Source organism: Stegodyphus dumicola, chromosome X1, assembly GCF_044657685.1.
Source record: "Stegodyphus dumicola isolate Sdum_Otavi_A_Nest chromosome X1, ASM4465768v1".
Classification (NCBI taxonomy): domain Eukaryota; kingdom Metazoa; phylum Arthropoda; class Arachnida; order Araneae; family Eresidae; genus Stegodyphus; species Stegodyphus dumicola.
In genome coordinates, this window is record NC_140780.1 from 162827725 (window position 1) to 162847921 (window position 20197).

General features: G+C 31.7%; 2 protein-coding genes across 2 annotated transcripts in view; both read right to left on the reverse strand.

The window, feature by feature from the left end:
- The window catches only part of LOC118182938 (dnaJ homolog subfamily C member 4-like), a 28081-nt gene extending 21288 nt beyond the window's left edge, over nucleotides 1-6793 (reverse strand). Inside the window, exons 1-3 of the mRNA XM_035352321.2 lie at nucleotides 6454-6793; nucleotides 3266-3347; nucleotides 1244-1428 (exon numbers count right to left, since the gene is read on the reverse strand). Of these exons, the coding sequence (XP_035208212.1) occupies nucleotides 1244-1428; nucleotides 3266-3347; nucleotides 6454-6569 (383 nt within the window). The 5' untranslated portion in view covers nucleotides 6570-6793. The remainder of the gene's footprint in view (nucleotides 1-1243; nucleotides 1429-3265; nucleotides 3348-6453) is intronic.
- Nucleotides 6794-10214: 3421 nt separating this feature from the next.
- Nucleotides 10215-16749, reverse strand: LOC118193655 (THAP domain-containing protein 1-like). Its single transcript, XM_085807162.1, has 4 exons — nucleotides 16604-16749; nucleotides 16029-16189; nucleotides 15677-15769; nucleotides 10215-11311 (listed from the first exon to the last, which is right to left on the reverse strand). The coding sequence occupies exons 2-4, from the start codon at nucleotides 16179-16181 to the stop codon at nucleotides 11276-11278; spliced, it is 282 nt and encodes a 93-aa protein (XP_085663288.1). The 5' UTR covers nucleotides 16182-16189; nucleotides 16604-16749; the 3' UTR covers nucleotides 10215-11275.
- Nucleotides 16750-20197: the final 3448 nt, after the last annotated feature.

Below are 20197 nucleotides of genomic sequence, written 5' to 3' on the forward strand. Positions count from 1 at the left end.
ACACATGAATGTATTTTGTTCAAAGTGTGAAGAAATAAAAAAAGCATGGTGTATTAGAGATGCAATGAAACTTAGAGGCAAGATGTTTATTATTTTCATTTATCTTAATTTTAACTCTAAGATTATTTCGGAAATTAATTTTTTGAAACCCAATTATTATTCACTTATTTATAATACACGAGAAAAAAAAAAGTTTTAAAACTAAATAATACTATTTTTATTGTATTTTAAATATTGGGGTATGTGATACCCCACGCGCCCGTTCTAGTAACTTTTCTTGGTGCGCCTTCCGCCGGGTTAAGAAACAGTATGCAAATAAGTGTAAATGAGAAGATGTATGCAAGAATTAAATGTATAAGTAATATTTTTCTAATATTTTTCTACATTTTACTTTTTTGTTATGTCTATATTTTCTAGTCAGCAGTTTTTTTTTTTTTTTTCATGTTTCACAATGTATGCTTGACAATTTTCTTTTACAGTAGCTATTATAATACAAAAGCACTAGTGCATGTTTTGAAGATTTTGTTGATATGGCTAATATGATGGAAAACTCAACTGAATTTTCAAATACAAAAATTTTGATTCTAACTAGAATAGTGGAAAAAGCAGAGAAAAGATTTTTTTGTTTTTACAGCTATAGATATTATAGAAATGATACAAAGATGAAAGACTGCATTGAGAATGTGGCAAGTGTCCATGAATCAGAAAATGAAGAACGTTCAATTTGTTAGCCAAATGTGAAAATTCTGAAAAGACAAACAACACAAAAAAAAAAAAAAAAAGCATAACAAATGGTTTTTTTCAGTTGTAAGACTATAGGCTCAGTTCCCTTTCAACTTTCTTGAATTGAAAATTAACTAAATTCTCACCAAAGCCTTGTACTTTTACTTAGAATGCTTCCCTTTATGGATAATATACTCATCTTGTTAACCTAAAAAATTATATGACTATTACGAGAAAACTCCAAAACTTTCTAAATTACATTCCACATATTTAGCTCAGCATGTTCATTTAGGTCGAGGGTTTCTCAATTACACTGAAGAATTCAGATGCATTTAAAGAAGAGCTGTGATGCAAATCAAATTCAAACATTTAACCTCCATGAAAAATTTATGATAAAATTTCACATTTCTTTCTTTTTTAAAACAAAAAAATCCCTTTTATATTTGCATTTATACTCCGAGAAATTTGTTGTATATAAATTGAAAATTAAAAAAAGAAACATAATTCTTAAATAACTTACAATGGACTGGAAGCTTTTCTTTGGTGCCTCCAATAAAAATTATCATGAGCTTCAGAAGTTCTTGCAGTATACTGTTCATCATACTGTTTCCTATTATCAACATTTACAAGAGTACTATAAGCATTATTCAACTCAACAAATTTTGTATGCTGTGATGTGTCTCCTGGCTTCTTATCAGGATGCAACTATTAAAAAATTAAATTAAAAATGGATTTAAAAAATACAGCTGGTATTGCTATGTATTATATAAAATATGGGCACTTTCTGATTACCTGCACCTCCTGAAAAGTATTCACGATACAATGTGATATGGCACCAAAGAAATCAATCCATGATGTCGCCAAAATATTTTTATATTGAAACCCAGGTATGGGAACACATATAGCAAATGAGTGCTGGTGATTAATGCTTGTTTTTGTTGCAATGAGGACAAACATTAGTGCTTGTTTTTCTTCCAAATGCATTCTTTTCTTCTTTGACTTTTTTAAAAGCTAAAACGGATCTCTACATATATGGGGAAAAAAAGGGAAAAAAAAAGGGGAAGTGTGTTATTATGGATGTTACTTGCATTTTTAATTTTGTTTATTGGTAGCCATTTTATGCAATTCTTAGCGTGGTGCCATATTTGAAAACGGCTGTCTTTTGCAATCACAGGCCTGTCAAAAAATCAGTAACCAGTGGTTGGTGACTTTTGTGAAGAGGTGCAGATAACTTGCAGTGCAGTGAAGAGGTGAGACACTTTGAATTATGTTGTGAATTTTCAAACATTTGGTTTATTTTCCATTTTTAATCTATTTAGTAACTTATATATGCTTTACATTGACTAAACGCAGAAGAAATTTAGAGCAGTTACCAAGACCAAAGTTTCCTACCAAGTCTAAAGCTAGTTTTTCAAAATTATTTTTAATGTATGGGACAAAGTGGGAAAAAAACATTTTTTGAATAGTTCTGCCATTCCCCAAGCATTAGATCAAACTTTATAATATTCTAATCAATGAGCCCCTTAAATGAGTTAGGTTTCTTATTATGCAATAATAAAAGACATATATTTATGATCTCCAGATGCATTTCCACTAAGTAAAAGAGGCAACCTATCATTATCCAGTTTAAAATCTTTTGCACATTTCTCTTTGAACAGAGGCATAGCTAGGGTTTTCAGCGCCCGGAGACAACTGAAGATTTTGCGCCCCTTTCTGTGTGCCACGAATGGAAAACACTTCATTCTAAAATTTCGTACCATCAATTTGGCGCCCCCTGGATGCTGCAGCCGGGAACAGATGTTCCCCTTCGCCTCTCCCTAGCTACGCCACTGTTTTTGAACTGTAGCTATGTCAAGTTTAGCTAAAACAGGGAATCAACCCTTATTCAGTTTAAAATCTTTTGTGTGTTTCCCCTCAAACCATGCATATGCAGAATTTGGCAAACCTGAAATTACCTATTGCATTTACTTGAAAACTTGCTTCCATCGAATATAAGACCCTACTTATATTTTAGGATAAACTGTTAAAAAAAAAAAAACATAGATGAATGCTTATTTTGCAGCAATTCTGAGAAAGAGAATTTTAAGATTTTTCCTTTCCCTCCAAATTTCCATGAAATAACAGTACCATCAGCTGTTGCCCAATAACTTTATAAATGATATCTTGATGCTTGCTTGTTTTCAGAAACATCAGTAATTAGTACAATGGATGCAAGCCTTCAATCAGATTGCTCAGCTAGATATGGCTATCATAATTAGCATTGGTTATGTAGTTTACATACACAGTAATTATCTGCGTGATTTATTATGCATTTAAACAATATTATTGTTCTACATAGTATGCTAATTAAATTCCTCCCTCTCATTCTGAAATTTCATTTATCAAAATAGCCATTTAATAGAGACCTTATTGAAGTTTAGAACAAAATGTCGTACAAAAGAAGAGGGTTTTACTTTCAAGTAAATATGGTACTTATAAGTCATTTTTCATTTTAATTTCAACTCAGATATACATATTTCTCGGATCTGCTTTTATAACTTACTTCCTTACACAGTTTTATATAAGCCTTCTTCACATCTTGAGTTGAACAAGTATTCTTTAAACCTAGGATTTCATAAGGGCTCCTAAAAAGAAAATAAAACATTAAGCTAACAACAAGCAATTGTTTCTTTATGAAGCATATACTCCTTAATTACTTTTGGAAGGAATATGCAACTGATAGTTAATGATACTGCTAATAATACAGAGCTTCTAAAAAAAGATTCATTGATTTTCCTATATATACATATTCAAAAGTGCTGCACATTCAAATATGAGTGATATTTGAAAATAACTGAAAAACTCATCTAGTTTGCACACCAAGACTGTGCCTGGATTAAGTTACCTGGATATGCTGCAGATGTAGTTGTTTCCACAAATGGCTCCTGCCAGAGTCGTAGCTAGGGTTTTCAGCGCCCAGGGACAACTGAAGGTTTCGTGCCCCCCTACTGCTTGCCAAGGATGGAAAACATTTAATTCTAAAATGTCATAACATCAGTTTGTCGCCCCTTGGATTCTGTGCCCGGGGACAGATGCCCCCCTCTAGCTACGTCTCTGGCTTCTGGTTCCAGGGATTCTGTCTTCCAAAAGCACTGGGCCCCGTTTCACTGGAACACTCAAGTTTGTCAATATCTGAAAGGTGAACTTCGACATCACTGGAACAGGCACGTTGATGAGACATATGATGTTCCTTTGTTCTTTTCACCCCCAGGTTACCTGACTTAATGCTAAAAACCTTGTTTATATATCCCCATTGCCAAACACATTAGAAGAGCTCGAGGAATGGATTAATGCCATCGTGATAATCATTGACAGGATGATGTTAAAAAATTTGTGGAATGAGTTCAACTATTGCTTGGATGTGTATTGTGTGATCTAGAGGGCACACATATAATATTTGTAGAGTATGTAGAAAACTTGAGAGAGTTTGTGGTTATTTTCATGCATCACCTATATCTAATATTTTTTAATATACCCCTAATACTTGTATAATGTTTTTGACTAAATAGCATTTTCAAAAAGAATGAATTTTTTAGTACTTGGGTTTTAAAAAAAAAAGAAGTTATGATCTGTAATTGCAGATATATGCATACTTTTCCTGCCTTAAGTTACATTGTAAATATAGAATAGATCTTTTGGGTATGCAATTACACATATTCATCTCGTTTTTGCACCTACAGCCGAAAAAGAATATACTATTTGACCATCAAAACTATGAAAGAACACATTTTACCTTCATTATACTAATTCATATTGCTAAATTTTATACTTTTGGGTTAATTTGGCATGTCAATTTATAATGTTTAAGTGTACATGATTTAAAAAAAAAAAAAAAAAAAAAAAAAAAAAAAAGACTACATCACTATATACATGTATGCATATCATTTAGATGGCAAGATGCAACTGTTAATGATAGACAACTGATCCATGAAGAAATTAATGTGCTTGTAGCAAGTTGCCTATATTTCATTCTTGCAGACAAATGAACTTGCAAGCCAAAGAAGCAAGAGGAGAGTGCGTACTTTCTGAACGAAATTTTGGCTAAGATTGTTTCAGCCATAGTTTCATTTTGTTTTGATTATCTTTTGTGCTTCTGTTCATAAAATTAAAAATTATTATTGACTGAAGTGCTACGTAAGTACTTAAATCATTAGCACTATGTAAGAATCGTGCAAGAAAGATTAGTTTTTAAATGACCCAGTTCACAGAGATTTCTTATAAACATATTTTGAATTACTATTCACAAAACTATATTCAAATTTAAGAAACGTATTATGTACACTAAATCTTTAAGCAAATTTTTATGGCAACATATATATTAATTGGCAATTAAGAGCAGTATTATAATAAATAGAATATTCTTAGTTTAGTAGATTTGCAGTAAAATATAGCCTATAATGTTTTTCAAAATATTTTACAAAATCTTTATTGTTTATAATAATATGTCAACATATAATGTTGACTAAATGTTAAAGAAAAATTTATAAATTAGAAAAACATTTACAATACGTCTAAATATTAAAAATAAGATCACTGATATTTTTCCATAAGCATTAGCAATTTAAGTGAAACATAGATAAGAGGGCTAGCAGGAAAGAGATTAAAATGTTATTAAATAATGGAAAAACAGCAAAACATAATTTAACTTTCTAACAAACTTCATATTTTCATTCTTCTATCATGCCAATATCTTTCAAGTAAATGATTTTAAAATTTTATTTTTAATTTGAATTCGTTTGTTTAGAAACTAGGTTTGAAAGAACATTCATTGCAGGTGATTTATCAAAACGTATCGTCACAACTGATGCCAGAAAATATGTAAACTGATTAAAGAACTGCACTCCATCACTTACTTATTGATGTCAGATATCAAAAATATCACCTTTAAATGATTATATTGTATTATTTGAACATGGCAATGCACACAAAGCCTATCTGCCTAAGAGTCTCCGTAGAAAACTTTTTTAGGGAAACTAGCTCATATTCATGTTACACAAAGGAAAAACCATAAAAGTGATCCTGATTGCCTCGAATCATTAAATACTCCCAGTATTCAATGATCTTAATCACCTGGCCACTGGTGCAACCCACCTTCAAATGTGGTTGATTCCAAACATTGTTAAATGTATATACTGGAAAATGAAACATCTTATTGATATTCATTTACTCACGTATCATTATGGAGAATGAATATTTTGTATTTCTTGATTATTCTGCTGAGCTGCTAGGTTTGTCTTTCGAGATGAGTTTAATTGTATATCCTGGTTTTCTATTTTTTTATCCTAAAATACTTGATATAATTCTGCGATAGTTTCTAAATTTGTAATCAGTTTATCCTAAGTAACTGAGAAAACGCTAGGTTTCATTATCTCAAAATGATGTAATCTCCTCTAAAGCTAGGCATATGTTCAATACTGTGTGCATTTCCCATATACCTGCACCAAAAGAGATTGAAAAAACCTTAATACTTCCCGAAATACTGACCTGATTCATTAATTTTCATGACACGTATAGGCATGTGTCTGCATCACGGCATTCGATTTTTCCCACTTCACACTAAATCCTAGATTTATGTGTATTTTCGTAACTGTTACCAATTAAAAACTTAACACACTGAAAAAAAAAATAATTTAAAATTATTTTCACCCAAGAAACGACTAGTGAATTCTTTAGTTATATAACTGTCCTCACCTCCTTCTATACCGAGTTCTATAATGTTTTATTAACACTGTATTATATATATTCGGGTTCCGAGTCCACACATCAAATACTCGAAATCTGTTAATAACATCGATTCTAATAAGCATCCTCCGTTTGCTTTTGTTTACATCTCTTCGGTCAGAAGAGCAAAGGAAGTTCAAAATAAGAAATAAACATTAAACAATTTAAGGGAGTAGCAAAAGTAGAAGTAGTTGCAGCGTAAAAAACAGGGTCTTGTTAATAGAGCATTTTCCAATCTGAGGCTGGGCAAGCAGAAAAACCAAGAACTGACCCACAACAGGACAAAGCCAACACCGACTCTACTACAAGCCAGATGGCGGTTTTGTGACGTCACAAGTTGTGGTCATCGGGGATTTGATGCGTCGTCCATTGTAACGAACGAAGCGTGCTTGTTGCTATCGCTATTTTACAGTGTCCTTTTGTTGACATATTTGTTGGTCGATTCCGACTTAATGTTGACAAATATGGGTGGATGTGTTGCATCAAATTGTTCCAATCATTCAAAAAATAAGTTTAGGACGTTTCGCCAAAAATGAAGAAAATGGATAATTAATTCTCGTCAAAATCAATGGATTCCGGTCTCAAAAGCATGTTTTTGAGGTAAGTTCAGCTTCGAATTTTCTCATAGAATGTTAGAATAAATTACTCTTCGTATTTCTTTAAAACGTGCATTTTCGTTTCACTATCATTTATTAATGATCAAATGATTTTATAAATACAAAATAAACTGCGAAATGTGTGTGTGTTTGTGCAGTAAATTATAGCCGATACTGTTTGTGATGTTTCTTTTATTATCGCTTGTAAAATTGTACACTACATTTCATGTAAATTTTGTGCTTGGTTAGAAATGTGATATGACTTTTCGTGTTTCAATTTTACTCTACGATTGGTAATTTAAAGTCGCATGCTATATTTTGATGTATTGTCACCAAACCTGTTGGTTTGCACCTTTGTTAAAAATTGGATACATAGTTATGATCTAAATTATAAATTATTTAGGTTTTTCGTTATATTAAGATAAATAAATTGTGTATTTGTCTAGGCATTTTGAAGAAGTATTAATTTAAATATTCTATGCATCATTTTGATCCTATTATCATGCTTTTATGTTATAGTAAACCTTCATGTTGTATTTCTAACTATAGTTACTTTAAATTTATTTTCAATGTGTGAACAGGAAATATGTTTTAATTAGCAGTATTAATTAATTAATTTTGCAAATTTAGGGGGGATTTAAAAGTCCTCCTGAAATTTTTAAATTATGCTTTCTATGTGAAAAAATAATTCAAAATTTTCAAGACAAAATAATATGTGGAAATATAACTATGGACGAAGAATTTATAAATATGCAAAATCAGATGAGGTAAATATTCCCTCCTGTTACAATATCAAAACAAAGATCATAAAATGTTTGACTGCACATGGAATTTTTTTTTTTTTTTTTTTTCAAGAAGCTTATTCAAAATAAAAAGCAGCATGAGGAAAGTTTTGAAGCTCCTGCTTTTAAAAGGAAGAAACTAAATTAGAATCTGAATCGACAGTTTAAGAAGTTTTTACTGTTCAGTTCTGTCTGTGAAAAAGTACATTAGTTATTGCTGAAAAATTGTTGCTTATCTCTTAGAACAATAGTTATACCCACGAGTAGCTGAATGGTTAAGATTACTGAATGCTAAGAGTACATTTTCTGTTCTTTTTCTGAACATGCTGTCTGCATGGTTTTTTTTTTTTTTTTTTACGTATAAAGTGAATACAAGCCAGTTCTCATTAGAAAGTCCTTCACCACGAGCAGATAGCACTTTTGAGCTTTGTGAAAGTCAACTAACCAAACTGTTATGAATATTAGATAATAAGCTTAACATTGGTGAAGATCTTTCTCGTAAATTTCACATGGAATATCTCTTGGTCTGCTAAATCAAATTTACTTTTGTGTGACCTTAAATCAGAGGCACCAATCGTGAATCTGTTTTGGCGTGTTTTAAGAATTATAAATGAAAAATTTATTGCTACTGTGAAAGAATGCTCAACTAATGTTTACCTTACTAATCAATTCTTATAGTATTGTAATGGCTTGCTCTGTTGCAAATGTTTTGCTAACCAGAAACTTTCAGTACTGCATTTCCTTTAATTGTGTTTTTGTTTATGCCCTTTCAGTTATAATTCTTATAATCATAGGGATAATGAAAGTATTTAATTACTTTATATTTAAGAAATAATTAAGTTTTTTTATTTATGGTAATATTTTGCACAGATTATAAAGTAAACATTTCACAAAAGAGAGCATATATTTTCAGGAATATTGTTTAAAGTAAAAATGATATCAGCTTTTAAACATTATATATATATATTAAGAAAATAAAATCAGGCTCTAGTGTAGAATTGGGTGCCCCTTTGATTAGCGACATTTTTTTTTTTTTGGCAATGAAACCTCGCTTCAGGTTACCATGATAGGTTTAACTTTGTTTTAGCTTCCTTATTTAAATGAAAATAGATTGATGTGTACATGGACAAATTTAAGGCAGTGCGCAATGCCTAGTTTGTGCAATTCTAGGATGCTTTTTTAAGTGAAAACATATCGATGTGTACATGGACACAGAGTTCGTGCAATTCTTTTTTTTCCTTTTACTTATTACATGCTCCGCCTTTAGGCACTACAGGAAAAGGAGGAATGCCCTGTGGAGGTCTTGCTAAAATCCTAGTATACGGTGCAGCCTTGGTGCAATTTTGAAAATTATTGCCATCAAAATGACCTGTTTAACTACTCATCGTATATGTCCTGTTTACTGCTCATCATAAAGTGGGCAAAAGTAGCCAAATCCCTTGTGCACCAGATACTAGGATTAAACTTTTAAAATCCTAGTATACAGTGCAGCCTTGGTGCGATTTTGAAACTTATCGCCAACACCAAAAATGACCCAAAGAACGTCTATGTATATACTATACACTATATACATAGTATACGCTATGTATAACTATATATATTCTTTTAATGATGCGTTTACTACTCATCATATATGTCCCGGTTTTAATGCTCATCATAAAGTCGCCAAATCCTGTGTGCACCGGATACTAGGATTAAACCGAGGTCTTTTTAAGGTAAACTGGCTCATATCCAAGTTACACATGGGGAAAGCCACGAAAACGCCCATGCAGCCAGCCCATTTGCCGGGATTCGAACCCTGGACCGAACTACCAGTGTTCAGCGGCTTTTACCGCTTGCCCACTGGTGGGCTTGTGCGATTCTTTGACTTCTTATTTTGGTTTTGTATAGCGGCCATTTTGAAATTGTGCCTTCCTGACGCCAATCTTGGTGTCAAAAAAGAATCGCCAAAATACATGGGACACCCAATTGTAAACTTTTACCTAAAATCACTACTCATCATGACACCAAATTTTTTAAAATGAATTTAGATCAGTAAAATATTCAAGACTATGCAAATTGTAAACAAAAACCAATGCACGTATAAAGAATTCTTTATTTGATTGCAGTCTTAATGTGACATGTCAGAACACTTTTCATATTTCACATTTTATTTATTCATTAAAAATTATTATGCATTCAAGTTTGTTTTCATTTTAAACTTAGTTTTGAAAAGGCATAATAAATTATTTTCCAGAATATAATATCTGTTGTAATGTCCATAGATGGATTTATATTAAAATATAAAATTTTATTTGTTAGAAAATAATACAAATTTTCATAAATTCAACTGCTAAAGAAAAATACACAACAGTACATTTATAACAAATTTTATTACAGCATCTTTACACATATCATTATAACTGAAATCCAACACAATTTATTCTGTGTTGACACAAAAGAAATACAATGCAAGAATATAAAACTCGATCATTATAAGAAATGAACATTCATAATATGAATCATTTATTATCTTCATAATAAATGGTTTTCTCTCCTTTTAATGCAATATTCAGGTATAGAATCCAGTACAGTTCTGTTACGGGGAAGCCATCCGCAAATTTTTTGCTAAACTCGCCAAGAGACTGGTTCATATGAAGTCGCCAATGTTTACTTCTAAAGTCATTAGAATGTTAACTTTTTTAAGAAAATGTAAAAGAATGTCTTTTCAAAATTGGCAATGAGAATGCAAATTCCAAAGATGTAATGGTCACTTGTATTTCAATCAACAGGCCTTCAACACAAGTTTCCCATATTCTATTATAAAATCTCTGGTTTCAATGATAAATGTAAGAGAATACATGTCAATATAGAATAATGACAATACACCAATGGCATTTTAGGAAAAAAAAAAAGTTTGCTTATTATCAATAATTAAATTTACAGTTATATGAAATAAAATAAACATACCCATTACATGCATCACAAGGTAATTTGTTTAAGAAATATTTTTCCATTCTTATGATACTCAGTTTCATAATATCCACAATTATCTGGGACATTTTTTTACTTCTTCAGCACATAAAGCTCTTGCAATAATCAAAGATCTTTCCATCTATTTTATAATACTGACGATTTGTTACACAAGACACCACACTGATAAGCACAAATGTATATTACCAAATGAAGAGTTTTTGTTGAAAATAAGGAGGATGAATTATTCCAATACTTATATTTGGAATTAAATCATGCACACAATCAAGTTCTAGATATTCCTTTGTTAATCATTTTCTTTATCATTCAGGACTGATCGATATTCTTGAACAGAGTGGTGTGACAATGGATATTGCACATATTTTTTAGTCCACAAAGCACCAATTCTTAACTTCAATAAACTAAGATATATCCTATGCATTTTTACACCTGAAAGCCATTTCATGATAAAAACACTCCTTTCTTCATTATGAATACCTGAAACAAAGAAAGAAAAAACAGAACAAATTTATTTTTTAGTCTTTAAAATCATATATCATATAACTATTATACAGGTGAAATGTTATAAAGACCTATGTATGTAACTTTGTAAAGACTTATAAATTAATATCATAATATATTTATAGAGCTTGGGTCAAAATTATTATTATGAAATATAATTATTGCTGTATGTCTCTTTTTCTTTTTAATAAACAACAAGGTGTTAGCCGAGGTTTCCAAGCCTCGTTACCAAAGTGTAAGTGGTAGAGCCTTATCATGTCAGGAAAAGTGCAATGACAGAAAAGGATACCGGACATCCCTTGCAGTCACACTTCATCATTCTTTATTTAATTATTTCAATAACTTTTCAAACTTTTAGTCTGTTTGCTTATTTTTCATGTTCCAAAACGAAAAGTCCCTAGGCCATTTCCAAGTCGTTTTCCAGTAGAAGCAGTCCGGCTAATTCTATCTTTGGATTTCTTAACAGTGAGATTTTTTTATGGGGTGGGGTAGTTAGCCCCACACCCAACCCCCAACCTGGAGGACCAGTTCCCTGATATAATCCCCAGGGGCAGGGTGCCCAGCTATACCCCCAGACGCTGGGTACCCATTTTAGTCGCCTTTTACGACATGTATGAGCTACATTGGGACTATTCTTTCACACCCGGTCACCACACGGGTATATTAGTAGATTGATTTGTGCTTATTCACTGTGAATAATGTGAAGAGCAAATATTACTTGAGCTGAACATGTAGTACTATCCAGAAAGAGTCCATACAATTATTGCATAAATAGAAATATTAGAGTTAGATTGTGCAGAAAGAAGACATTATGGAATTTGTCTTTTTTCTACACTACTACACTATGCCATGTAATATGTTCTTTCTACACTACTACACTATGACTACACTATGCCATGTAATTGCAGGATACAAAATCTTAAATAATGATGAACATTTTAAGAAACACAATTGAAATACAAAATAGAAACTTTGGGAACTTGAGAAGTAACTGAGTATAAAGAAAATTTTAAATAATATAAAATCTTCAGTAATACCAAAAACTTGGTTAAATAACTAAATAAGCAAAGAATAATATCTACAAGTCCAGAATAAAATATGATATTTAGCATTTAAATGTATAATAAATATGCTTCTTAAATCTCAGCTGCTCAGCAACGATGACACGTAGATATTTAGCAAAGGCGCTTGTAAATACAATATAGAAATTTCAGGACCTTGAGAAGTAACTTAGTATAAAGCAAATTAAAAATTATATAAAATCTTGAGTAATATTAAAAACTTGGTTAAATAAGCAAAGAATAATATATACAAGTCCAAAATAAATTTTGGCATAAAGCAATTTAAATGTATAACAAACATGCTTCTTAAATCTCAGCTGCTCACCAAAGATGACACGTAGATATTTAGCAAAGATGCAGTTTGAGGAACTTTAAAAATTACTTTTAAAGACAGTATCAATGTTACTTTGCAAGTGTCTTTTTTTTTCTTTATTGGACTTAATATCGTCATTTTTCCAATTGCAAAGATTCTTGAGCATGATATTTGTGGCGTTCCTACAGATACTTCAACTTCTATTCATGAGATGGCGCCACGTGTAAAATCCAGTTCTTAATCGGAGCAGAAAAGCGACATCTTTACTCACTCAGACTTCTCGTCGGACAAGTGTACGCGACGCTAGCACGAACTGTGTTCCGAGCTCTGTGTTGATCTCTGCAATGTAATTTAAATTGTAATTTAGTACTTAATATATTCTTTTGTTATAGGAGATTGTCTACTCTTATTTTCTTTAATTATATCATGCATTAAGCACAAACGACCACCAAAAGTGGTGACGCACACACGACCACCAAATATTTGTTGATATCCAAATTATCAGTTTGCTTATACTTTCACTTGTATGACCATTATCACAAATAGTATCATCAAAGAGCATTTCTTTTAATTCTAAAATTTTAAAAGTCAAATTTGCAACAATTTTCCTCTGATTTTGTTCCAACAAAAAATCTTCATATTCTTCACTACACAGCTTATTTACAATTAAATAATTATACATAATTATATTTACAATAAATGGTTTTGGCCACCTGAGTCCACCACGATCAAGATTCTTTATAAGATCATACGTTTGATCATGATTAACTGTGGAATTTATTGTAATGTTTTGTTTGCAGGTACAGCATTTCACTTTCTTTAAAACTGCATGACAACAGTAACCACCCAAATAAGTCAGAACTGGCAGATGGCTACTAATGCCCTTCACATCATTCTCCGTAATATTTAATGATGGGTAATATACTGTATTATCTAATTCTATAATATCATGAAGATTATCATCATATTCAAATGATGTTAAAGGGACAGTAGTATTTTTAATAATCAATTCTAACTTAATACTTGATTGTATTCTTAAATTTTTTTCACATTCTAATAACTCTCATTGAAATATGATACTGAGAACCAGAAAGTTGTCTGTATTTACCAAACCGGGCTTCAAGAGCATCAGTCTGAATTTTTCCTGGAAGTATATATTTCATTCCAAGCTCTTCAACACAATATCAACTCCAGTATACCATAAGTAGTTTGTTTGAGAGCTGCATGAGTTTCTTTTGTAAGCATGCCTGTTGAACATTTCATTGATTCCCATGCATCTAACCAGTTAAGAAACTGATTGAGAAAAATAACTTTTGGATCAGAATCATCTGCTGTTAATGGCTTCATAAATTCACTCTTTTGATGTATACCTTTAAACATAGTTTTAACATTCATAATATCCCACCATTTGCACATTATGGATATAAACTCAGATGTATCTGAATAGTGTGGTATTTCATGCAAAGGACCCAAATGAATCAGACCTTCAATAGTAAATTTATTGAAAATCTTAAGAACCAGTTTAATGTTTTGTTTCTCTAAATTAGAAGGTGAAAGACTTTTTAGAGTTAAACCATTAGAAAATGTAATCAGTTGGTCATTTTCAATTTCATGTAGCTTTCTCAAAGACATAAACGAAGCAGTTTTGAAGTGCTTCTTTGAAAGATCTTCAATATTTGGAAAAAACATACATGTACTAGGATTTTTCTGGTTCAGCCAATTGTTCCTTATATTTTTAAATAAATGATCTGCATCTATTATGTAGAAAAGAGGCTGAGGCCTATTCATTGGATGTTTGTAAACAAATGAATTACGTGGTGGATTTGAAAACAAACTCATGGCTTTTCTATTTATTGCATTGTTGTCTGTAATAACACAAATAACAATAATTCCCATATTTTCAAGACCTCTAATCACTTTTTTAATTACATAATGTAATGTTTCAAAATTTATTGTGTTAACAGGCATAATATGTACTACCTCTTTGAATGAAGATTCCAAACTGGATATCATAAAAGCAAATGCACTGGTTGCCGGACTGGAAGAATCAAATGCAGCCCCAACGACAGAGCCTCCTTTGTAATCAAAATATGGCTGAACATAAATTTCATCTACCAAAAGAATCACTTTTCTTTCTCGATCCTCAAGGAAAGTTACACGATTTTTTATATATTTTTAAAAATTTTCATCAATTGTTTCATTACATGGTGACAATACTAAATTGCTACAATTTTTTTTTAAAGTCGAAGGGTGAGGCATAATAATACTGCCACTATCCCTTAAAAATTTATATGCATGTGGTGATATAGTATTTAACAAGCATACTAACACTAGTACATCAGGATTGTATCTAAAATTATTTTTAGGGCAAAGTAAAAGATTCATCTGGTCTTGCAAAAATTTAATAATGCTCTCATTTTTGTCGTTAGAGATAGTTTGCAGTAATTCATTAATTATATCAATTGTTATGGTTAATTTTGAATTTAACTCTTTGGTTTGAAGATTAGCCAATTTATCTAAAACAGTCCTAATTTCATTAAAATTTGTAACTTTATGTGGGAATGTGTAAGGAGATAATTGCATAATAGATTTTTCTTTAATAAATACAGACATTTCTTGATTGTCATTCACAACTACAGAATAATCAATTGATGGCCCAGGACTAAAAACAATATGAATAAAGCAAACAGTTGAGGTATCTGGAACTGTGTATACATGCCAAAATGCTGATATTCCATAGCGATCAATACATGACAAAATATCATTAGAACAATTAATTTTCAAATCATTATTATACATTTCATATTCTTTAAGGCTTTCACACAATGCTTTCTGTAAATTATGGCACTCGCGGGCAGTTTTTTTTGCATCAGGATCTTCTCGTACAATGGTGCTACTTTTTGAACTGTATACAGATGGATAGTCCTTAAATATTGATGGCACTGTATTTTCTTTTAATCTACGCACCTGAAGTGGAGCAGAAATTAAAATTCCATTCTTAGAATCAAATGCTGAAGCTTCAACTTTAAAATCACTTTCCTTGAAATGCAATTCACAAACCTTTAGAGAAAATTAAAAAACATTATGTTAATAATAATAGTTTAAAAATCAGAGGGTTCATTCTGAGCATTTGTAGTAAAGAATATTCATTTCACAGATAGAACCAGAGAATATTTGCAGTGATTAATGCTATATTTCAATCTTTTATTTCTGTATATCCTGGTTTATGTAACAAAATATTATCATTTAAAAATTTCTGAATGAACCCTTATATGTAATTAGAATCTACACTATTAATTAATAACTCTACTTTACTTACCTTTGAACTCTTTTTGGGTGAAAAGTCTTTCCGTTGGATTGCAGAAAGCCACTCTCTCTTCAAATCTTCATTTTTAGGAAAGGAGAATACAGACACTTTTGGTCCTGTTGGGTAGTTTCCCTTACATAATGGGACACAGCATCTACCCGGCATTTTAATAACTGAAATGTTTTTATTTAAATTAATATATAAAAGGGAGTAAATAGTTATGTATAAAATATAAATTAATTATTTTTAAATATAAAAGGGAGTAAATAGTTATAGTGTATAGCTAATGGCATGTAAAATTTTAAGAATAAGCTGTGTTAGCTTATATTATAACATCAAATTTATACAGGTCCATAAAAAAATGTTTTATTCTGAAACAGATCAGGTAATATAATTATGCAAAGCCCGTTTATTCTACGATGGGCTGACACAACATTATTCAAAAAGAAATTATACATAGCACAGCAGCCTTGTCTCTACCAGAAATAACACATGTATACTAGAACATACGCCTAAAAACGTTGATATAATTAGAAATATTTTACAGAATTAGAATACTTTACAGAAGTAAAGTAATGTATTCTTACCTCTCTAAAATACATCCAACCTTAAAACCATAAAAAAATCAAAGTATTCTGCTTCAGCGTTCGCACAACGTAAGAAGCTTCAGCAATCAGCAAAGAGCCACTGCATGCGTTCCGAAGTTTATTATGACCAGAATTCGTGACGTCACACGAATTTTCGAACCGCGCGCTTAGGCTTGAAGTAGAGTCGGTGTTGACAAAGCCAGTCAAGAAATTAAACGCGATATTGATGGAAATTGGACACAGCCAAAGACAACTGAGAAACAGCCTAAACCTTCAAAAGGAAAAATTCGATTCTAAACACTGAAATTACTTACAAACTTGAAAACTTTTTAAAAGTTAAACAAAAAGACAAAATAACAACACAAAATTTCCGTAAAAAAACAGTTTTATTGAGTTCCAATAAATAAGAAGATATACATACATTTTTTTCATTAAATATGATTCTCAATGACGAAAGTCTAAAATCAATGAATTATATTAAATATATAACAGAATGCTAAACTAAAGATGATGAAAATGACATAAATTCTTCCCACATTTTTTCTTCTTCAGGATTTGTTTCCGTAAAAGAAGGTACTTGTACAACGGTCTGTGATAACTGTGATGACGAGTTATAAGAATTAACGTCCATCATCAAAAAGTCCCAGTCATCGGACAATGAATTTGTTTGAACATCACTTGTTGTATTGTCGTGTACCTCTCCATGTAATAAGGCCTTCTGGGTTTCTGTAATTAATGAAGGTTGCGAAAAAGAAGCTCCTTGTACAACGGTATACTCTAATTGAGATGACGAGTTGTACGATTTAATATCCATATTATAATCGCTTAGAGAACCCGTCAAAAAGTTCCAATTTTCCACGGGTTTCATTGAAATTAATGCAGAGTCCCCCGATGTAACAGTTTGAGACTGAACGTCATTATAACTAGTGTTGGAATTGTCGCTTACCCCTGCTTGTAATGAAGTGCATTGGGTTTGTTTTAAACATAAAGTCTGCTGAAAAGAAGATTCTTGTACCTGTACTAGTTGTGGTGATGAGTAGTTGAATGCTTCAACGTTTGTATTACTATAATCATTTAAAGAACTCATAAAGTTCCAGTCATTAGTCGTTTCGGTTGAAACTAATGCACAGTCACTTGGTGTAATATTTTCAGTCTGAACATTACTAAAACTTGTGGTAGGATTAATACTTACCTCTACTTGCAATGAGGTATCTTGGTTTTGGATTTCAGAGTCCGTATAATTAGACGGGGTACCTTTTTCCCATGTTTGTTCGTCTAAATTAAGTATTATGGTACTGTTAATGGGTTCTATAAAATTTTCCGGTACCAAAATAGTAGTTGATGTTTCAGTACAGGCTGGTTTCTTGACAACAGCAGGAGGGGGTGGAAGTGGCTGTTTAAATACTTCTTCTACCATCTTTTCTCCTTCTTCCGCCCTCTTGTTGCTCCCCGTTTCCTCATCTGATAAATACTGGTAAAATTCGGATTCTGCCTTATCAAATAATTTTGCAATTTTCGCTTTTGATTCCGCTTTCTCACTTTTCCTCTTTTTGGGGATCGAGGTTGACGTCCACTTTGCCACTTCGTCTAAATAGGGAGTCGCAGGTGGTTTCTCATAGGGGTCGATAGGTTGATCCTTTGAGAGTTCAAATTTCGTATAACTTCGTGAGTTTTTGTATTTTATGTTCAGCTTCTTTTTTATCTGTACTGCTAAAGCAGCAGCACACCTGTCCACCGCGAACAATGTTTTCTGCGTAGTTAAAATCGTATATGCCCTATCTGATGGGATAAGGTACAGCCTATTCGGTTGAAAAATGTACCTTTTAAATTTAAGTTCGTCTACAGGTCTAAACATTCTCTCTAACATAGAGGAATTGTTGGGAGAAGGGCAAAGTTCATAATATACCATAGGTGCTGCAGACGTTTGATAAATATGTACTTCTCCCTTTCCCGTTCTTCTAAGTCCAAAAGTAAAGTAACTTTTGGTTAGAAACATATTGTTCCACCTGAAGCTCGTCCTGGTGTCCGTATATTTCTTTTCTGCACTCGAGGATTTCACAGGTAGACGAAGTTTCTGATCGATTTTGTTCCATTTATAAGGATCACACTCACGAGCTAATCTTGAATCGAGCATAGTCCGTTCAATATTTTGCAAAATTAATTGAGTGGTATTAATTGGCTTGTAGTACAATTTTCTCTTATCCATGGGTATATGAGGTATAAATGCGCAGCAGTAATCTTTAAAATAATCATCATTAAAGCTGGACAGTCGTTTAAACTTGTCAACGGACTCGATACATTTGGAAGGAAACACATCGCATAACTTGTCCATAATGGCTTTCAATATGTAGCTAGTCAAAGAAGCTCAGCAGGCAATGACTCGTAACGCTTTCTATCCTCCCGTTTTATACCGCATTTCCAATTTCCTGTTTTGAAGCTCTTTCTCAGAAATCGAACTGTATTTTTAGTTTCCTGTTTTCAAGCTCCTTCTCCCATTTCCTGTGTTAAAAGATACTTATCAAACATGAAGAAAAATGGCTTAAACTTGAACGTTTAAGCCATTTCCTGTGTTAAAAGATACTTATCAAACATGAAGAAAAATGGCTTAAACTTGACCGTTTAACAATTAAACATGTTGTATTGTTTTATTTTTTTAGGGGGGGGAAATCGGAAAAGTTGAAAAGAAATTTTCATCTTGAGGAAAAATTTCTGAGTCTAAAAACTTTAAAAAATATTGGCACCGTGACAACAGAAAATTAGAGGAGAGTATAATAATATTCCCTTCTTTTTTATTAATTAAATTTTTTTATTTTTTTTCCAAAGTACTGAGAGGAAATAAAAGAATTCTTATTGTAATTTCATGTCATTAATCCATTGTTTTACTCCTAATTGTCAATCATTTAGTTGATTAGGCCGGTCCAATAGATATTCCTTAAGATAACGAAAAAAGACGACGGCACCTTGTAAAGCACAATAATTGTTCAATCCTAAATGTTTCAGGCAAGAATATGAATCTGAAGCTAAATTACTCTGACATACATTAATGGACATTAATGATAATGTATTCTCAACATCCCGATCAATTATTTTTTGTAAAAGATTAGCTTTCCAAAATTCTGGACAATAAATTTTACTATAACCTGCCGTTAAAGAAACGAGAAAGGATTGTAACGCTTTGTAAGGGAGATTGCCCTCATTCCACGAAAATCCGTGTGTAGAATCGGCTAGGTGGAGGTAGGTAGTAACAAAACGTCGTCTTATGGAAGGTGTTAAATCGCTCCATGCTTTTGGCGATTTAACGTATACAACTCCTCTGGCATTATCACTCGAGATATATGCAAGTTCCTTAATTATATACATTCCTAACATATCATGGTAATTTTCATCATTATGTTGGACCAAATCAAAACCTTCTATGTTAAGAACAATGAAGGAATTCATAACAATAAGTTGAGCAGACTGAATACCAATAAAAAAATCCTTTATAAAGCGATAATTTGTATACCATACATTATTTTTTTTTCTTTGCAAATGTCATTACGTTAAATTAATCTTTAAAAAAAAAATGGGGTTCTAAAAATAGATTTCCATTCC